The sequence below is a fragment of the Triticum urartu genome, chromosome 5A (assembly GCF_056163025.1).
Source record: "Triticum urartu cultivar PI428250 chromosome 5A, HENAU_Tu73, whole genome shotgun sequence".
NCBI lineage: Eukaryota > Viridiplantae > Streptophyta > Magnoliopsida > Poales > Poaceae > Triticum > Triticum urartu.
In genome coordinates, this window is record NC_141877.1 from 611,365,199 (window position 1) to 611,381,943 (window position 16,745).

Below are 16,745 nucleotides of genomic sequence, written 5' to 3' on the forward strand. Positions count from 1 at the left end.
GATTCATCAAAAATAGACCACTCTTCAAGGGTGCATGACCATAAAAGGTATTATTCATATAAATAGAACAACCATTATTCTCTGATTTAAATGAATAACCGTCTCGCATCAAACAAGATCCAGATATAATGTTCATGCTTAACGCTGGCACCAAATAACAATTATTTAGGTCTAATACTAATCCCGATGGTAGATGTAGAGGTAGCGTGCCGACTGCGATCACATCGACTTTGGAACCATTTCCCACGCGCATCGTCACCTCGTCCTTTGCCAGTGCTCGCTTAATCCATAGTCCCTGTTTCGAGTTGCAAATATTAGCAACAGAACCAGTATCAAATACCCAGGTGCTACTGCGAGCATTAGTAAGGTACACATCAATAACATGTATATCACATATACCTTTGTTCACCTTGCCATCCTTCTTATCCGCCAAATACTTGGGGCAGTTCCGCTTCCAGTGACCAGTCTGCTTGCAGTAGAAGCACTCAGTTTCAGGCTTAGGTCCAGACTTGGGTTTCTTCTCCTGAGCAGCAACTTGCTTGCTGTTCTTCTTGAAGTTCCCCTTCTTCTTCCCCTTGCCCTTTTTCTTGAAACTAGTGGTCTTGTTGACCATCAACACTTGATGCTCCTTCTTGATTTCTACATCCGCAGTTTTTAGCATTGCGAAGATCTCGGGAATTGTTTTATCCATCCCTTGCATATTATAGTTCATCACGAAGCTCTTGTAGCTAGGTGGAAGTGATTGGAGAATTCTGTCAATGACGCAATCATCCGGAAGATTAACTCCCAGTTGAATCAAGTGATTATTATACCCAGACATTTTGAGTATATGCTCACTGACAGAACTGTTCTCCTCCATCTTGCAGCTATAGAACTTATTGGAGATTTCATATATCTCAATCCGGGCATTTGCTTGAAATATTAACTTCAACTCCTGGAACATCTCATATGCTCCATGACGTTCAAAACGTCGTTGAAGTCCCGGTTCTAAGCCGTAAAGCATGGCACATTGAACTATCGAGTAGTCATCAGCTTTGCTCTGCCAGACATTCTTAACATCGTCAGTTGCATCAGCAGCAGGCCTGACACCCAGCGGTGCTTCCAGGACGTAATTCTTCTATGCAGCAATGAGGATAATCCTCAAGTTACGGACCCAGTCCGTGTAATTGCTATCATCATCTTTCAACTTTGCTTTCTCAAGGAATGCATTAAAATTCAACGGAACAACAGCACGGGTCATCTATCTACAATTAAACATAAACAAACAAGATACTATCAGGTACTAAGTTCATGATAAATTTAAGTTCAATTAATCATATTACTTAAGAACTCCCACTTAGAAAAACATCCCTCTAATCTTCTAAGTGATCACGTGATCCAAATCAACTAAACCATAACCGATCATCACGTGAAATGGAGTAGTTTTCAATGGTGAACATCACTATGTTGATCATATCTACTATATGATTCACGCTCGACCTTTCGGTCTCAGTGTTCCGAGGCCATATCTGCATATGCTAGGCTCGTCAAGTTTAACCTGAGTATTCTGCGTGTGCAAAACTGGCTTGCACCCGTTGTAGATGGACGTAGAGCTTATCACACCCGATCATCACGTGGTGTCTGGGCACGACGAACTTTGGCAACGGTGCATACTCAGGGAGAACACTTTTATCTTGAAATTTAGTGAGAGATCATCTTATAATGCTACCGTCAATCAAAGCAAGATAAGATGCATAAAAGATAAACATCACATGCAATCAATATAAGTGATATGATATGGCCATCATCATCTTGTGCTTGTGATCTCCATCTCCGAAGCATCGTCATGATCACCATCGTCACCGGCGCGACACCTTGATCTCCATCGTAGCATCGTTGTCGTCTCGCCAATCTTATACTTCTACGACTATCGCTACCGCTTAGTGATAAAGTAAAGCATTACAGTGCGATTGCATTGCATACAATAAAGCGACAACCATATGGCTCCTGCCAGTTGCCGATAACTTAGTTACAAAACATGATCATTTCATACAATAAAATTTAGCATCATGTCTTGACCATATCACATCACAACATGCCCTGCAAAAACAAGTTAGACGTCCTCTATTTTGTTTGTTGCAAGTTTTACGTGGCTGCTTCGGGCTTAAGCAAGAACCAATCTTACCTACGCATCAAAACCACAACGATAGTTTGTCAAGTTGGTGTTGTTTTAACCTTCACAAGGACCGGGCGTAGCCACACTCAGTTCAACTAAACTTGGAGAAATTGACACCCGCCAGCCACCTGTGTGCAAAACACGTCGGTAGAACCAGTCTCGCGTAAGCGTACGCGTAATGTCGGTCCGGGCCGCTTCATCCAACAATACCGCCGAACCAAAGTATGACATGCTGGTAAGCAGTATGACTTATATCGCCCACAACTCACTTGTGTTCTACTCGTGCATATAACATCAACACATAAAACCTAGGCTCGGATGCCACTGTTGGGGAACGTAGTAATTTCAAAAAATTTCCTACGCACACGCAAGATCATGATGATGCATAGCAACGAGAGGGGAGAGTGTTGTCTACGTACCCTCGTAGACCGGAAGCGGAAGCGTTAGAATAATGCGGTTGATGTAGTCGTACGTCTTCACGGCCCGACCGATCAAGTACTGAAACTACGACACCTCCGAGTTCTAGCACACGTTCAGCTCGATGACGATCCCCGGACTCCGATCCAGCAAAGTGTCGGGGAAGAGTTTCGTCAGCACGACGGCGTGGTGACGATCTTGATGTTCTACCGTCGCAGGGCTTCGCCTAAGCACTGCTACAATATTATCGAGAATCGTGGTGGAGGGGGGCACCGCACACGGCTAAGAGAACGATCACGAAGATCAACTTGTGTGTATAGAGGTGCCCCCCTGCCCCCGTATATAAAGGAGCAAGGGGGGAGGCCGGCCGGCCCTTGGGGCGCGCCAAGGAGGGGGGGAGTCCTCCTCCTAGTAGGAGTAGGACTCCCCTTTCCTAGTCCAACTAGGAAGAGAGAAGGGGGAAGGAAAGAGAGGGAGAGGGAAAGAGGGGCCGCGCCCCCCTCCCCTAGTCCAATTCGGACTCCCCATGGGAGGGGGCGCGCCACCTCCTGGGATGCTGCCCTCTCTCTCCCCTCAGGCCCATTAAGGCCCAATACTTCCCCGGGGGGTTCCGGTAACCCTTCCGGCACTCCGGTTTTCTCCGAAATCACCCGAAACACTTCCGGTGTCCGAATATAGCCGTTCAATATATCGATCTTTATGTCTCGACCATTTCGAGACTCCTCATCATGTCCGTGATCATATCCGGGACTCCGAACAACCTTCGGTACATCAAAATATATAAACTCATAATGAAATTGTCATCGTAACGTTAAGCGTGCGGACCCTACGGGTTCGAGAACAATGTAGACATGACCGAGACACGTCTCCGGTCAATAACCAATAGCGGAACCTGGATGCTCATATTGGCTCCTACATATTCTACGAAGATCTTTATCGGTCAGACCGCACAACAACATACGTTGTTCCCTTTGTCATCGGTATGTTACTTGCCCGAGATTCGATTGTCGGTATCTCAATACCTAGTTCAATCTCGTTATCAGCAAGTCTCTTTACTCGTTCCGTAATACATCATCTCACAACTAACTCATTAGTTGCATTGCTTGCAAGGCTTAAGTGATGTGCATTACCGAGAGGGCCCAGAGATACCTCTCCGACAATCGGAGTGACAAATCCTAATCTCGAAATACGCCAACCCAACATGTACCTTTGGAGACACCTGTAGAGCACCTTTATAATCACCCAGTTACGTTGTGACGTTTGGTAGCACACAAAGTGTTCCTTCGGCAAACGGGAGTTGCATAATCTCATAGTCACAGGAACATGTATAAGTCATGAAGAAAGCAATAGCAACATACTAAACGATCAGGTGCTAAGCTAATGGAATGGGTCATGTCAATCACATCATTCTCCTAATGATGTGATCCCGTTAATCAAATGACAACTCATGTCTATGGTTAGGAAACATAACCATCTTCGATTAACGAGCTAGTCAAGTAGAGGCATACTAGTGACGTTTTAGTTTGTCTATGTATTCACACAAGTATTATGTTTCCGGTTAATACAATTCTAGCATGAATAATAAACATTTATCATGATATAAGGAAATAAATAATAACTTTATTATTGCCTCTAGGGCATATTTCCTTCAGTATTCGCTTCTAAGAGTCTTGTTCTACGGGAGTAGATGGGGTTGAGATCCACTTAGCCCCCACCATGATGGGGGGCAAGGCTTTTACATGGAGTAGATCCAGTCTGGCCGCCGGATATAGACTTGGGGACCAAGATGGTCTCTGGATACATATCCTGTCCTCTGAGCTCCTTCTTGTCGCCAGCTTCTTGGTGGGGCCCCTAGGCTCCGTGGCAGGCTTGCTGCCGGGATCCCCTTCTAGAAGCCACCCTAGTGTAGCACACCGTGAACGGAGCAAAAAGAGAAGATTTAATTCTGGTGGCAATGATGCCGACAAAACTACCATGTGTCGCAACACTCAAAAGCCCTATAGTGCGCCATTGTTTTGTAATAACAAGATGCAATACATGTATGATATCCCTCGTCGGCGGTGTCAAGTTGCATATGACTTCATTTGTTGATAATTTTATATGTCTGCTTATGCACTTTTAAAATGCAAGGGAATGCGTGACCAGCCACCTAGATTCAAGTCCTCACGAGTGTGAAACTGGGTTCTTATTCTTTCACAAAAAAGCATCATAGTAGGAGCTTCCCCCTGCCGTATTCATTTTTAAAACCTTCTAAAATGCTTTGGTTCAAAGGTTTAGTGATGACACGCATCATTTTACCATACATATGAAAATTGGCATCTTGGTGACTTAGTTTTATAATGCATCCTAATTATTCATCTGATGAGAAATGGAAGACATGGTGAATTAGCTATGTCGTGTTATATGTTGATGGAATGCACTATATTGGTTTATTGTTTTGTGGAGTAAATGATGGTCAACCCACTACCAATGAGGGCATGTTATACCATCGTACACTAGATCTACATCAATTAACAATTTGCATGTCGTGTTATTTATTATTAATGCATATGAATTGTTTTCCAAAGCCATATACCATTTTGAATTTTATCACGTGTGACATTGTCATGTGGATGGGTAGATATGGGCTATTTAAGCCTCAATTGAGGTGACATCGAACCCACGAGGCACTGGGGCACCCTGTTGGTAGACATGCCTAGAGGGCAAGGAAGAAGGGGGTGGAATATAGATTCATTATTCGTTGTTTCTTTACGTAATAATAAAGCATTGACTGCTTCTATTCGTCCGTCATCACAAACTTTGCAGGAAAGTCCCCGCACTTTCGTGAAATCAACTCGCAGCCACGATTTAAGTGAGAACATGATTTTTTTGTGTTTTGCAGAACCCCCCCCCCCCCCCCCCCCGAGGTTTCGGTTAATCAACCTACGACCCTATTTTAAGTGAGAACAATTTTTTTTGCTTTCTGCAGAAAACCCCCTGAGATTTCGGTTAATAAACATGTTGTCTGTCTAGAAAATAACGTTTTTTATATATAGATTCAAATGTTTTTTAAATATTCATATCTTTTAAACCGTAACTTCAATTTTAACATGTTATATATGAAAATTGATTAGAAAAATGTGTAGAATATGAATACGATGTTATGTTTACTCGTTAATCATTTTAAAATGTTGTTTAGGGCCAGATTCAAATGCTTCAAAAAAATATTCACAGCTTTTAAAACCTAACTTCAATTTTAACATATTATATATGAAAATTGATTAGAAAAATGCATAGAATCCGAATATGATGTTGTTTCACTTGTTAATAATTTTTAAAATGTTGCTCAGGATGCAACATTAATCAGTAGTGCACGGCCCATCTTTCTTTCCTACGGGTGCCGATTCAAATTGAAAATGAACACCTCAACAAAAAAACTTGGAGACGAAAGATACCATCTATGACCATGCATGTCCGTCAGTGAGTGGGAAGAAGGATAAACGACAAGAGTGATAAGATGCCATGTTGAAATAAAGGACATGGACCTATTGGGGTCTTGAGTCATGGTTATTGTGTTATGGGCGTGTGGTATTTTTTTTCTTCCGTTGCAACGCATGAGCTCTTTTGCTAATAATTGATAAACTACTTGTTATTGGTCACTTGTCGTAGCCCCTAAGAAAGTTATCTTATCCGAAGAAGGTAGTCACAAAAGTATTACTATCAATCATGTTTGCCAAACCCTTGGCACATTTCATAAAATGGTTGTATGTTCAATCCACTAGAAACACGCCAAGCAATCTCGTTGTTCACCAATGCGGTATACTCACCTTCTTTATATACTTCTTCTCCACCAAACAACTACGAACAACTAGAGTAAACCGAACATGCTAATGAGGTAGGTAATGTATATTTACCATATGAGCTTCAATTTTTTATTTGATTAGTATTTTCCTAATTGCGCCGCTTGCATTTTTAATAAATGCTAAGTTTCATTGCCTACGACCAACAAAACAAAAACATTTCTTGCCCCATGGTTTCTCAACTTCTACTACAGCCGAGAAATGTTCTTGAATGCAATCCCTTTTCTTTGATGCAAGATTATATCTACAACGAGTGCGACTACATACATCTACATGTATATATTGTAAAGCAGTCTGACGACTTCAAATTTCTTTGCAACATTTCCAAATTTGTGTTGCTCATTTTATGGATACAGTGCTAGCAATGCGCCCATCGTGTTCTTTGACTATGGATCATATTATATTTTTTACGGTCTAGACGAACTACAGTGTTTTGAATTTACATTTCAAACCCGCTCATACTTCCCATCAAAACTTAACTTATCCAAAGGATATGACATCTATAAAATCAGAGTTGGTTCTCGATGTCCTCTACTTTATTTGTTTTTAGGATTAAAATCCTCCCAAAGTCTATGCACTCATGTTTACGTCGATGGTAAATATCAAAGAGTCAACGTTTACAGTTCTTCGGCAAAGTCAATGGTGCGCATGACCACCCAATTCTTTGGCGAAGTCAATGTTGTCAACAAATACCTGCATGCCACATAGACATATTTGAGTCTCAGCTCGGCGAGTAATAATTGGCTGAAGATTAGAATGATGGGAGCAAGGTAATATACCGTTTTCCACCCATCAGGGTCAAGCACAGAGGTGATCTTGGTGCCGATCCCTGGCAAGGGACCTGGCTCCCGCACCACTTGCCCTCCGGACAGCTTCACCCCCTCGGCTGTCTTGTAGACATTGTCGGTGCCTGTCGCGATCTGTTAAAAACCAACATACCGAGAGCTTAGCGACGTAACAACAATGGTTCCAATCATCTGCGAATTGCAAAGGCAATGGAGATAATCCATCCATACCTGACCATAGGCTTTCCCCTTGTCATATTTAGCGACACCGTACTTGTAGGTCAGCTCCAGAACTGCATTCCGGTCTTCGGGCCCGTACCCCATCACCGCCACCGTATACTGCGTAAGAGTTTAATGCATCACGCTCTACAAGAAATTAGATACTTCATCTGATCCATATTAATTGTCGCTGATTTAGTAATACTACTATTCTTTTAGTATAAAGTTATACTAAATCAATGACAATTAATTTGGATTGGAGGGAGTAGTAGATTGAGCAGAGTGATCACCTTGTTTCTAGGGTTGTCTCGCTTCCGGAGTAGTTCCATACCATAAGCCTGCAATTTGGCGACAACAAGTCACTCTGGTGATCTTTGAGATACAATAAGCCATGGAACTGCAATGAACATCAAGCACTTTTGAGCTGCCTACCTTCTTGTAGAAGCTTATGGCTCGGTCGAGGTCGCCGACACGAAGCATCACCTGACATAGTGGCTCTCGAGTCCCTGGCCTCTCAAGGATCTCAAATTTGTAGCCATCAGGGTCTTCGATGAACGCGATCACGGTCTTGCCACCCTTGACAGTGCCATACTCCTTTGTCACCTTGCCTCCCTTTGCTCTTATGATTTTAACCGTTTTTGCCACCTGTTGTGACCAATCATCAAGTTCAAGGCACGTCACATTAGTGTTAACAGAGCACCATACTTCATTCTTAAGAAAACCAGAGCACCATAGTTGTTACAAAACAATTTGCAAGGGAAATGGTGCCTTACATCATCGGTTGCGATGCCGAAATGACCAAACCCCGCCCCGATATCGTACTTGTCGACCCCGTAGTCTGCAGACGAATCGCCAGGTCGACGTTAGCAACGATAAAATTACAACGAGAATGTGCTTATACTGTATCTGTATCTTTGTTGAAGAAAAAAAAGTGCTTATGCTGTATGGCGTGTAAGTAAGAAGTAACTGTAGGTGAGCTCGACGACGAAATGGGCGTCCTCGCGGCCGTATCCGAGGAAAGCATTGGTGTACTTCTCTTCGGGTATGTCGCGCTTCCTCAGCAGCTTCATGCCCAGGCATTCCGTATAGAACCTGCAATCATTGGGCACGTCAGAATCCTCTGCTGAAGAACGAACGAGACCGGTGTTGCATTGCAGCTACTACGGCCTGCGCGCTGACTTGATGGTTTTGTGGATGTCGCCGACGCGGTAGACGACGTGGAGGAGCCTCCGGTGGTCCTTCTTGGCCCAGGCGAAGGCCTCCTCTTTGCTACAGAAGGTGGCATTAGCCTGCGCGGCCTCTGCGGAGGCGCGGAGCTTGGGCGCGCCGCTCGTGCTCAGCCTGCTCGGCTCGGACCGCAGCGCTATTCCGAGAAGAGAAGAAGCAGCAACGAATGAATGAAATCAACCAAATACAATGCTCATTTTGTTGCTGTTGTCGGCTGGTGTGGAAGAAGGAACATGAGCTTACCTGCAGCGGTGGAGAGGAGCATGAGGGCGGCGCACGCGGCGGCGCCACGGCTGACCCTCATCGTCGTCGGCGCGTGACGCTGGGCCGTCGACCGATGTGCTTGCGTGCGCTGTCGTGGCTGGCGCTTTCTTGCTATCGCCCAATTTCCCCTGTGTTTTTTTATGTATTAAGTAATATTTTTCTGTTAAATTAAAAAAATGCTGAACATGCTACTCGGCTCTAGCAGGCGGGGCCCACGCATCACATCTCGAAACCAACATGCAGTGAAGCAGCAAAAGCTAACCAGACCACCAGCGAGCACAGCACTGAGCAGTGGCCAGTGGCACTACTACTACACACGGACACGGGATTGAGCAGCAGAAACACGGGATGCGCTAAATCCTACCTCGCCGACTGACGAAAACAGCTGAAGAACTCGAGAACCACAAGCAGCACTGGCGCCGCGGCCAACCTTGCGCAAACTCACGCGAGAGTACTACAAAGTTATGAGAAGACAAGGTAGCGGCGGAGGACTGGATGGAGCGGGATAGAGGGCGGGAGCGCCGCATAGATTTGGCGCGGGGCGGTGAGGGGAGCTGACCTGCGGCGAGCGGGCGGAGGGAGCCGGTTGGAGTCGGCGTGGCCGTGGGGAAGGAAGGAGGGTGTCGCAGAGTGTGGGGAGATCCAAGCAAGGGTTAGCACTTAGCAGCAACAACGACAACAAATGCGCTACGGGTGGATGCCGAAAGGAGGCAGGGTGGGTGCACGTAGGCTGGCGGGAGGAGGGCACCCAAAATATCCACCTGCCCGCCCTTTGCCGACTTGCCGGCCCGCGTCGACGTGTAAGATTACACGGCCGCGGCAAGGAGGTGGTGGCCCTGCGGGATCCGTCTGTATCCTTCGAGTGCGATATAGGTCCCTTCTCACATGTGTGCCCGCCTAACTTTTTTGCTTTCTCTTTTTAAAAAACGAAGCTAAAAGATTTGCACCGCCTCATTAGAGCATCTCCAATAGATGATCCAAAATTTAGCGGTCCAAAATCGAAGATGTAAAAATTGAACCGCCAAAAAATGCGTTTTGAAACTCCAAAAAAAGCTCAACTCCAACAGATGATCCAAATTGATGATTCAAAAAAGCAACTCCAATAGATGGTCAAAAATAAAGATGTAAATTTCTTAAAACGACAAACCACTACATTCAACATAGTTCAAAAATCAAATTCAACATAGTTTCATACATGAACTTCAACTACTACTTATTCAAACTACTAGATAAACTACTCCTCATCGTCGGAGCTGCGGAACTGCGCCCAGAACTCCTCCTTCTCCGGGTCGTCGCACCCCTCCTCCTCCTCCTCCTCCTCCTCGAAGTCTGCCCAGTCCTCCTCGAAAGAGGACTCAATGGGGATCACCGTAAAGGGACCGGCCTCGTCCTCCTTCGCCCCCTTCTTCTTCTGCTCTGCCTCACGCTTCTAGTAGTACTCCAGCTCGGCCTGGACGTACTCCGGATGCTCCCGATTAAACCTCGCCATCGCCTCCTCCTCGGTCTCGTCGGCACTGACGACAACCGACGGCTTCTTCGTCGTCTTCTTCTTCATCGGAATCTCCTTCATCTTGATGCCCTGCGGCACAAGCATCTCCGCTTCCGCCCGACTCTCGATCTCTGGGAAGTTGAGGTGCTCCTGAGGCCTCTCGGCACGCCACACCGGCCCGTCGTAGGCACGCGCGGCCTCGTGGGCAGAGGGGTACGTGCCGATCCACCAACGCCTCCCGGCGTCGGAGAACTCCACTCCGAAGTTACCGGAGGGCTTCTGCCTCACGCCGAAGAAGCCCGACTTGCCCTTTGACGTCTTCTTCGGCGCCATCGGAGAGCGGTGAGAGCGGTGGAGCGGCGGTGGCGTGCGGCCGGGGCGGTGGCGGACGGAGCTAGGCGGGCCGGTGGCGGACGGAGCCGGGCCGGGTCGGAGCTATGGCAGGCGGGTCGGGGCCGGGCGGAGCTGCGACGGGTCTGAGTTGCGGTGAACGGGGCGGGGTGGACGGGGCAGCGGCGTGCGCCGCGGCCGCGGTCGGATCTGCGGCGGGCGGGCGGTGGGGCGGCGTGGAAACAACAACGGGGGCCGGGCGGGGCCGGATCTGATGCGGGCGGTGGGGCGGCGGCAGCGTGTGGAGGCGGCGAGGCGGCGGCGGACGGCTGGGAGGTCGCGGGCGGGCGAGCGGAAAAGGAAAGGAACTAGCGATTGGGCGTTCACGGGCGGCGGCTGGTTTTGGACCATATGCACCTCGTGATGCAAATTTGCACCGCGAGGTGTTGTATTTTACATCACAAGCAGGCCATGGTCCATTTTTTTTACATATGAACCGTCTGTTGAAGCTGCTGAAGGAAATATGCCCTAGAGGCAATAGTAAAGTTTTTATTTATTTCCTTATATCATGATAAATGTTTATTATTCATGCTAGAATTGTATAAACCGGAAACATAATACATGTGTGAATACATAGACAAACAGAATGTCACTAGTATGCCTCTACTTGACTAGCTCGTTGGTCAAAGATGGTTATGTTTCCTAACCATAGACATGAGTTGTCATTTGATAAACGGGATCACATCATTAGGAGAGTGTTGTGATTGACTTGACCCATTCCATTAGCTTAGCACTTGATCGTTTTAGTTTACTGCTATTGCTTTCTTCATGACTTATACATGTTCCTATGACTATAAGATTATGCATCTCCCAATTACGGGAGGAATACTTTGTGTGCTACCAAACGTCACAACGTAACTGGGTGATTATAAAGGTGCTCTACAGGTATCTCTGATGGTACTTGTTGTGTTGGCATAGATCGAGATTAGGACTTGTCACTCCGATTGTTGGAGAGGTATCTCTAGGCCCTCTCGGTAATGCACATCACTATAAGCCTTGCAAGCAATGCAACTAATGAGTTAGTTGCGGGATGATGCATTATGGAACGAGTAAACAGACTTGCCGGTAACGAGATTGAGCTAGGTATTGAGATACCGACGATCGAATCTCGGGCAAGTAACATACCGATGACAAAGGGAACAACGTATGTTGTTATGCGGTTTGACCGATAAAGATCTTTGTAGAATATGTAGGAGCCAATATGAGCATCCAGGTTCCGCTATTGGTTATTGACTGAAGACGTGTCTCGGTCATGTCTAAATAGTTCTCAAACCCGTAGGGTCTGCACGTTTAATGTTCGGTGACGACCGGTAATATTAGTTTATGTGTTTTGATGTATCGAAGGTAGTTCTGAGTCCCAGATGAGATCAGGGACATGACGAGAAGTCTTGAAATGGTCGAGACGTAAAGATCGATATATTAGATGACTATATTCGGACATCGGAAAGGTCCCGAGTGATTCGGGTATTTTTCGGAGTACCGAAGAGTTACGAGAATTCGCCGAGGAGTACATGGGCCTTACTGGGCTTTAGGGGAAAGAGAGAGGGGAGGCTGCGCGCCCCCCAAGGCTTAGTCTGAATTGGACTAGGGGGAGGGGCTGCGCCTCCTCCTTCCTTCTCTTCTCTTTTCCCTTTCCTTCTCTCCTACTCCTACTACATGGAAGGGGGGGGGGAATCCTACTCCAGGTGGGAGTAGGACTCCCCAGGGCGCGCCATAGTAGAGGCCCGGCCCTCCCCCTCCTCCACTCCTTTATATACGGGGAAGGGGTCACCCTAGGACACACAAGTTGATTGTTCCAAGCCGTATGCGGTGCCCCCTCCATAATAATCCACCTCGATCATATCGTAGCGGTGCTTAGGCGAAGCCCTGCGTCGGTAGCAACATCATCACCGTCATCACGCCATCGTGCTGACGGAACTCTCACGTGATGCTCTGCTGGATCGGAGTTGGTGGGACGTCATCGAGCTGAACGCGTGCTGAACTCGGAGGTGCCGTGCGTTCGGTACTTGGATTGGTCGGATCATGAAGACGTACGACTACATCAACCGCGTTCTCATAACGCTTCCGCTTACGGTCTACGAGGGTATGTAGACGATACTCTCCCCTCTCGTTGCTGTGCATCACCATGATCTTGCGTGTGCGTAGGATTTTTTTTGGAATTACTACGTTCTCCAACAGTGGAACACAAGTGAGTTGTGGACTACTTATTACTTCCCAACGCCTTCCTCTAGGCCCAACTAATGGTGAAGTGTCATGTAGTCGACGTTCACATAACACCACTAGAGGAGAGACAACATACATCTCATCAAAATATCGAACGAATACCAAATTCACATGACTACTAATAGCAAGACTTCTCCCATGTCCTCAGGAACAAACGTAACTACTCACAAAGCATATTCATGTTCATAATCAGAGGGGTATTAATATGCATATAGGATCTGAACATATGATCTTCCACCAAATAAACCAACTAGCATCAACTACAAGGAGTAATTAACACTACTAGCAACCCACAGGTACCAATCCCGGACTTGGAGACAAGAATTGGATACAAGAGATGAACTAGGGTTTTGAGAGGAGATGGTGCTGGTGAAGATGTTGATGGAGATTGCCCTCTCCCGATGAGAGGAGTGTTGGTGATGATTTCCCCCTCCCGGAGGGAAGTTTCCCCGGCAGAACAGTTCTGCCAGAGCCCTAGATTGGTTCCGCCAAGGTTCCGCCTCGTGGCGGCAGAGTCTCGTCCAGAAAGATGGCTTGTGATTTTTTTCTCATCGAAAGACTTCATATAGCAGAAGATGGACATCGGAGGGCCACCAGGGGGCCCAAGAGGTAGGGGGCGCGCCCCCACCCTCGTGGGCAGGGTGTGGCCCCCCTGGTGAACTTCTTGCGCTCAATATTTTTTATATATTCTGAAAATGACTTCCGTGAAGTTCCAGGACTTTTGGAGCTGTGCAGAATAGGTCTCTAATATTTGCTCCTTTTCCAGCCCAGAATCCCAGCTGCCGGCATTCTCCCTCTTTATGTAAACCTTGTAAAATAAGAGAGAATAGGCATAAGTATTATGGCATAATGTGTAATAACAGCCCATAATGCAATAAATATCGATATAAAGGCATGATGCAAAATGGACGTATCAACGACACGTTGATAAAAGATCAAGATGATGGAGATCATGGTGTCATGCCGGTAACAATGGAGATCATGACAATACTTTGGAGAGATCAAAGGCACAAGATGATGATGGCCATATCATGTCACATATTTTTGATTGCATGTGATGTTTATCTTTTATACATCTTATTTTGCTTAGTTCGGCGGTAGATTTATAAGATGATCCCTTACTATAAATTTCAAGGTACAAGTGTTCTCCCTGAGTATGCACCATTGCCAAAGTTCGTCGTGCCGAGACACCACATGATGATCGGGTGTGATAAGCTCTACATTCACATACAACGGGTGCAAGCCAGTTTTACACACGCAGAAATACTTGGGTTAAACTTGACGAGCCTAGCATATGCAGATATGGCCTCGGAACACTGGAGACCGAAAGGTCGACCGTGAATCATATAGTAGATATGATCAACATAATGATGTTCACCATTGAAAACTACTCCATCTCACGTGATGATCGAACATGGTTTAGTTGATTTGGATCACGTGATCATTTAGATGACTAGAGGGATGTCTATCTAAGTGGGAGTTCTTAAGTAATATGATTAATTGAACTTTAATTTATCATGAACTTAGTCCTGATAGTATTTGCATAACTATGTTGTAGATCAATAGCTCGCGATGTAGCTTCCCGTTTATTTTGATATGTTCCTAGAGAAAAATTAAGTTGAAAGATGTTAGTAGCAATGATGCGGATTGGATTCGTGATCTGAGGATTATCTTCATTGCTGCACAGCAGAATTATGTCCTTGATGCACCGCTAGGTGACGGACCTATTGCAGGAGCATATGGAGACGTTATGAACGTTTGACAAAGCTCGGTATGATGACTACTTGATAGTATAGTGCACCATGCTTTACGACTTAGAACCGGGACTTCAAAAATGTTTTGAACGCCACGGAGCATATAAGATGTTCCAAGAGTTGAAATTAGTATTTCAGACTCATGCCCATGTCGAAAGGTATGAGACCTTTGACAAGTACTTTGCCTACAGAATGGAGGAGAATAGCTCAGCTAGTGAGCATGTGCCCAGAATGTCTGAGTGCTACAATCACTTGAATCAAGTGGGAGTTAATCTTTCAGATAAGATAGTGATTGACAAAATTCTCTAGTCACTATCACCAAGTTACTAGAACTTCGTGATGAACTATAATATGCAAGGGATAACGGAAACGATTCCCAAGCTCTTCGTGATACGGAAATCGACGAAGGTAGAAATCAAGAAAAGCATCAAGTGTTGATGGTTGACAAGACCACTAGTTTCAAGAAAAGGGCAAAGGGAAGAAGGGGAACTTCAAAAAGATCGGCAAGCAAGTTGCTGCTCAAGTGAAAAAGCCCAAGTCTAGACCTAAGCCTGAGACTAAGTGCTTCTACTGCAAAGGGACTGGTCACTGGAAGCAGAATTGCCCCAACTATTTGGCGGATAAGAAGGATGGAAAAGTGAACAAAGGTATATTTGTTATACATGTTATTGATGTGTACTTTACTGGTGTTTATAGCAACCCCTCAGTATTTGATACTAGTTCAGTTACTAAGGTTAGTAACTCGAAATGGGAGTTGCAGAATGAACAGAGACTATTAAGGGTGAAGTGACGATGTGTGTTGGAAGTAGTTCCAAAATTGATATGATCATCATCGCACACTCCCTATACTTTCGGGATTAGTGTTGAACCTAAAATAAATGTTATTTGGTGTTTGCGTTAAGCATGAATATGATTGGATCATGTTTATTCCAATACGGTTATTCATTTAAGTCAAAGAATAATTGTTGTTCTATTTACATGAATAAAACCTTCTATGGTCGTATACTCAATATAAGTGGTTTATTGAATCTTGATTGTAGTGATACACATATTCATAATACTGAAGCCAAAACATGCAATGTTAATAATGATAGTGCAACTTATTTGTGCCACTGCCATTTATGTCATATTAGTGTAAAGCGCATGAAGAAACTCCATGCTGATGGGTTTTTGGAATCACTTGATGCTTGCGAACCATGCCTCATGGACAACATGACTAAGACTCCGTTCTCCGGAACAATGGAGCGAGCAACTGACTTATTGGAAATAATACATACTGATATATGCGGTCCGATGAGTGTTGAGGCTCGCGGCGGGTATCGTTATTTTCTGACCTTCACAGATGATTTGAGCAGATATGGGTATATCTACTTGATGAAACATAAGTATGAAACATTTGAAAAGTTCAAAGAATTTTAGAGTGAAGTGGAAAATCATCGTAACAAAAAAATAAAGTTTCTGCGATCTGATTGTGGAGGAGAATATTTGAGTTACGAGTTTGGTCTTCATTTGAAACAATGCGGAATATTTTTGCAACTCACGCCACCTAGAACACCACAACGTAATGGTGTGTCCGAACGTCATAACCGTACTTTATTAGATATGGTGCGATCTATGATGTCTCTTACCGATTTATCACTATCATGTTGGGGTTATGCATTAGAGACAGCTGCATTCACGTTAAATAGGGCACCATCTAAATCCATTGAGATGACACCGTATGAACTTTGGTTTGGCTAGAAACCTAAGCTGTCATTTCTTAAAGTTTGGGGCTGCGATGCTTATGTGAAAAAGTTTCAACCTGATAAGCTCAAACCCAAATTGGAGAAATGTGTCTTCATAGAATACCCAAAGGAAACTGTTGGGTACACCTTCTATCACAGATCCAAAGGCAAGATCTTTGTTGCTAAAAGTGGATCCTTTCTAGAGAAGGAGTTTATCTCGAAAGAAGTGAGTGGAAGGAATGTAGAACTTGATGAGGTA

General features: G+C 45.2%; 1 protein-coding gene and 1 pseudogene across 1 annotated transcript; both read right to left on the reverse strand.

The window, feature by feature from the left end:
• Positions 1-6,870: 6,870 nt before the first annotated feature.
• Positions 6,871-9,459, reverse strand: LOC125527849 (putative lactoylglutathione lyase, chloroplastic). Its single transcript, XM_087522031.1, has 10 exons — positions 9,271-9,459; positions 8,886-9,034; positions 8,595-8,778; positions 8,383-8,507; positions 8,189-8,253; positions 7,848-8,060; positions 7,706-7,753; positions 7,428-7,535; positions 7,191-7,331; positions 6,871-7,104 (listed from the first exon to the last, which is right to left on the reverse strand). Exons 2-10 carry the CDS (start codon positions 8,944-8,946, stop codon positions 7,048-7,050), a joined length of 1,002 nt encoding a protein of 333 aa, XP_087378157.1. The 5' UTR covers positions 8,947-9,034; positions 9,271-9,459; the 3' UTR covers positions 6,871-7,047.
• A 681-nt stretch (positions 9,460-10,140) lies between these two features.
• Positions 10,141-10,728, reverse strand: LOC125527848 (uncharacterized; annotated as a pseudogene).
• Between the last annotated feature and the right edge of the window lie 6,017 nt (positions 10,729-16,745).